This window comes from Aplosporella prunicola, assembly GCF_010093885.1.
Source record: "Aplosporella prunicola CBS 121167 unplaced genomic scaffold K452scaffold_45, whole genome shotgun sequence".
Lineage (NCBI taxonomy): Eukaryota > Fungi > Ascomycota > Dothideomycetes > Botryosphaeriales > Aplosporellaceae > Aplosporella > Aplosporella prunicola.
In genome coordinates, this window is record NW_022983573.1 from 1 (window position 1) to 4579 (window position 4579).

The following is a 4579-nucleotide window of genomic DNA, read 5'->3' on the forward strand; positions in this document are numbered from 1 at the left end:
TATTTAAACCCCCTAGCCTGTCCTAAACGGACCGTCCGTTATAGTTTCTAACTATATATAGACGTAAAACGAATTAATTAATTAATCATTAATAATTAATAATAATGCTAATAGATAATAGTAAAGTATTGCTTATTAGATAGTATATAACTAGAAACGTGTCCTTAATAGCGAGGAGTATAGACGACGCTTAGATGCCTTAAGACGTTAGTATTATTTTATAGATATACGCTTAGATAGTAGAAGGTATTAAACGTATTTCCGGGCTTATAACTATTGTAATAAATAGGGTTTTAATTAATAGTAATAAGTAATATAATCTTATTAGGAGCCCGGTAGGCGGAGTCCTCTTATACCCTGTGCTAAATAACTAAGCTATAGAAAAAGTAATATAAACTGCGTATACTTTAATAGTAACTTTTTAATAAAGACTTAGATATGCCTAGTTGATTCTTAGTAAAGTAAGCTGCGTAGCCCTAAAGAATCCTGTATATAATAGAACCTTAGTTTTCCTTAGTTGTCGGTGCTTGTTAGCCAGCTTTCCCTTGCTTAATTTTATATAGGAAGGCCCCGACTGCTAGTCTATCTTTAGTTGTATTACGTGAAAAAGGTTAGATGAGGTGAGATTAGATAGTAGAAAAGCATGATTTTCTGCAGGGCATCGGAAGTAGAGATATATCTATGTTCGTGTAATGCTCCGATTGGCCCCAGAACACTATCTATACCCCGCCACCCCGCTTACAGGGGTTCCGGGAGACCCTCACTCTGCTGATGAAAAAAAAAAAAGCAAAGATCTCTTCAACCTCCAACACGCCACCAGCTTGACATGAGTACTGAGACTGCACTGACCCGTTGCCCAGAGGAGAAAGATGGATACATATTTTGAAAACAACAAAGCATGGTCCGCTTGTTGAACAACGCCAACGCAGGCTGCAATATTTGCACCTTGGTTAGTGAGGCCATTCACCTGTTTCTAAACTCACAGGGTGTTGAATTCATCGAAAATGTTGTCTTTATGCTTCGCCGAATGTCAAAGCGTAAATTGACTATATTGTTGAACTTTGGCAATCAGAGAGAAAGAGAAAGAGACTGGAACTGGCGCCACGCGGAAATTATCTGTTGTGATAATTTGCAGAGGTAATAGTGGCAGTTTCGCTTTCTGTCCTTTTGCCTGACACCGAATAGTTCCGGAAACATTGCTTCAGACGGTTCTTCTCAATTAGAGCCCCAGGTCCCAGGAGGATCTTATCAAGCACTGAACATCCTGCCAGGGAGCACACTTCTTCAGAACCCGATCGAAAGCATTCCATTGATGCTTCAGCAAATCCACGAATGCATCCAGAAACATGCCGACTGCAAAAACGAGATGAACCCTGTCCTACCGACGCGTCTTCTGGACATTGGAACCGAAAAAGAACCGAAAGTCAAACTGTATGAGACGGCAGGAGAGCGACGAAAATATGCAGCCCTCACTCATAGATGGGGCAAGAAAATCCTGATCACAACCACGAAAAGCACACTCGCGGCAAGGAAAACAGCTATCGCGTGGTCAGAGCTTTCACCCACATTCCAAGATGCCATCAAGGTCACCCGAATGCTGGATCTGCGTTACCTATGGATCGATTCTCTTTGCATTATTCAAGACGATGCCGATGACTGGCAAGTCGAGGCCTCGAAAATGGCCGACATCTACGAAAAGGCATACGTAACCATCTCAGCGAATACGACGACGAGCAGCCTTCTCAGCCCTTCTACCACGCGTCAGCACCTCTGCCGCCTTACCAAGCATCTTCGCAGCAACAACAAAAACAACGTCGCCATAGCCGTCCGCCCCCCTATTGACCATTTCCCCTTCTCAGCCACCTTGCTCGAAGGCATCGTGGGCAAGACGCCCGCGGACCACCTCCTCGCCTCACGCGCCTGGTGCTTCCAGGAGCGCCTCCTCGCAACGCGGCTCCTGCACTTTACAGACGCGGAACTCGTCTTCGAGTGCAAGGCAGGGTGCAGATGCGAGTGCGAGAGCCCTCACCGCAACAGCACCAGCGCCAAGCAAACTACGTACCTCAAGAACCTGTACGCCGGGATCGTGCGCCCGGAGTATGTCGCGCGACTTCATATAGCGGAGGATCCGTGGGAGGGCTGGAAGCTCGTCGTCGGGCCTTATGCGCGCAAGGAACTTACACAGCCCAGCGATGTGCTACCTGCGCTGGCGGGCATGGCGGCGCGCATGCAGTCGGAGCGCCTGGGCCGCTATGTTGCAGGGCTGTGGGAGGCGTACTTGGCTGATGGCTTGTTTTGATTTGCGAGGGTTGTGGGAGTTCAAGATACGCCGCGGCTTGTGGCGCCGTCGTTTCGTGGGCTTCGTTGGCGGGCACGTCGAGGGTCGAGGAGCTGCCCTGGTTTTGGTGGGGGGATGACGAGGCTCAGCGGACGCAGCATTTTGAGGTGCTCGATTTTCAGTGCTCCGTCTCACCGCTTAGTCCATATGGTAAGGTTTCGGATGCTTTTGTGAAGCTGCGCGGGAAAGTTCATACCGTGGCAGTTGAGAGTTTGCAGGACGTACCACCGTTTGCTAATCCTAATTCGATCGTTACTTCGAATCAATGCAAGGAGCCTGGATACCTGTTTATGGACAGGGTATTGGCGTCGGAGTAGTATGGTGGGAGGACTTTTTGCTGCTTGTTGGGCTTTAGTTGGACTTCGACTTTGGATTACAAGTCTGGACAGGACAGGCAGAAGGCCCAGACTATAGGGCTGCTTCTGGAACTGTTGAACACTGGCAACTACCAGCGCGCTGGTTGTGTGTTTTTGAAAGATAATCCTTCGTGGATTGAACACGCGGAAGAGAGGATTGTTACGATTGTATGACTTTAAAATTAAACTTGCTGATTGTGTTCTTGAGGCAAAGGTGGCGATGGCTTTAGTCTGATACCGAGACTGCGAGTAGTTGCTATTACCTTGTTAGAGAGATGCTTATATTAAGACATCATTTTATAGCATCCATGTCGTAGTCGGTGCACTCCGTATCTTCCCGCCACCCGAACTTCGGTGACAGAAACCAAAGACCAAACCCTGCTCCCGTTATCAGATCAGACGCATTAAAGCCTATAGTATATATCTGGTCGCTCAGATCTGCACGATCCTCCCGTCTTCATCGAGACGAGGCCGCAGGACCCACTTCCGCTGACGCCATCCAGGTACACTTGCCGTTTATGGATAAGGCTATTGAGCACGACATATATAGCATATAGCACGAGGAAGCTCTCTATAAGAGCTATTCTGCAATAGCTGCTGACCTAAAAATCAGCCTTTCACGCGGTGTCGTCACCAAGTGTTTCCCGCCGTGACTAGAGCCGTTGGAAGATTCAGACACTCAAGTCTGCCTGATCGTTCAAAGCGGTTAGATACAGTGCATTAAGATTTAAATTTAGTCTGCTATTATTTCTCAGGCTTTACTTTAAGGAGCAAGTCTATATTTGGGCTCCTTAACAAGACTTACTCTCAAATTGTTTCTCAACTGAAATCAGCACACATACTCGTCGTAAAATGTACCCATAGGTATTCTCATCTCCGTCAGATCGAACAATCGGTGTAAAGCTGACAGAACTTGCAATAACTTATAAACTCGCGTGAAATGTGTTCAACCTTTGACCTGTTGAATATAAAGAGGCTCATCAAAATTTCATATAATCTTTACCTTTGTTTCAAATCTCTCAACGCATTCTTACAGGCAGCTTAGAAGCGACAAACTTCTTTTAAGGCCGTCTGGCTTGTTTACTAGACGGGGCGTAGATCTGCTCAAAGCACCTGGAGGCAAACAACGTTTTCCAGCTTGAAAGCGATCAAGAAAGAATCCGCGTTGAGACTTAAGTGCTTGACGCACATACTTGCCACTGATGTTCTCTTTCTTTGCCACTCAGCCGGCTCACCGGAGTACGAGGAATGTTCTTCGATCTTCGACCCAATGCGATGCCGCATTGTTCTACAAGCACTCAGTGGACTGCCGCCATCTCATGCAGCATCAAAGAAGTCAAAAGAGTGAACAAGCATCACAAAAAGCGCAAACAGAAAATGATTAAGAGCAGATAGATCGTATTATATTCAAGCGCTCAAGTCAAAGCTAAACGAGAGTCGCGCTTGATCGTACAAGTACAGTACTCAATTAACACTACCATGCTCCCTCCCTCGCCTAATCGTAACCATCATCCTCCGCTATTATTCCTCACACCCCATGGTAAAACATCGTCGCATCATAGTCGACCCTCAAAGCATCCAAGTCCGCAACGGCTTAGAACTTGCCGTAGGGGCTAGGCAGGTTGTTGCTGGTGTAGCACGAATCCTTCCAGGCAGAGCACTGGGACATGTTGGCGTCCGGAGCGGTGCGGCACTCGTTGTCCTGCTGGTCGCAGCACTCCTTGTCCTTGCAGTCGACAGCAGTCTCCTGGCGCTTGGCCTTGCCGTAGGGACTCGGCAGGCCGGCCTTAGTGTAGCAGGCGTCCTTGTCGGCGCTGCACTTGCTCATGTTCGCGCCGTCAGCCGTGCGGCACTTGTTGTCCGCATCGTCGCAGGACTCCTTGGT

At 47.7% G+C, this 4579-nt stretch overlaps 2 protein-coding genes across 2 annotated transcripts in view; one reads left to right on the top strand and one right to left on the bottom strand.

Annotated features, from left to right (window-relative positions):
* Window positions 1-1312: 1312 nt before the first annotated feature.
* K452DRAFT_343063 (uncharacterized protein) lies at window positions 1313-2312 on the top strand (the record flags this gene model as incomplete). Its single annotated transcript, XM_033545399.1, has 2 exons — window positions 1313-1760; window positions 1860-2312. 2 exons carry the CDS (start codon window positions 1313-1315, stop codon window positions 2297-2299), a joined length of 888 nt encoding a protein of 295 aa, XP_033392237.1. The 3' UTR covers window positions 2300-2312.
* A 1976-nt stretch (window positions 2313-4288) lies between these two features.
* Window positions 4289-4579, bottom strand: part of K452DRAFT_362456 (uncharacterized protein) — a gene marked incomplete at its 3' end in the record, with an annotated part of 1152 nt that continues 861 nt past the window's right edge. The window contains exon 2 of the mRNA XM_033546500.1: window positions 4289-4508. Within this exon, the coding sequence (XP_033392238.1) occupies window positions 4289-4508 (220 nt within the window). The remainder of the gene's footprint in view (window positions 4509-4579) is intronic.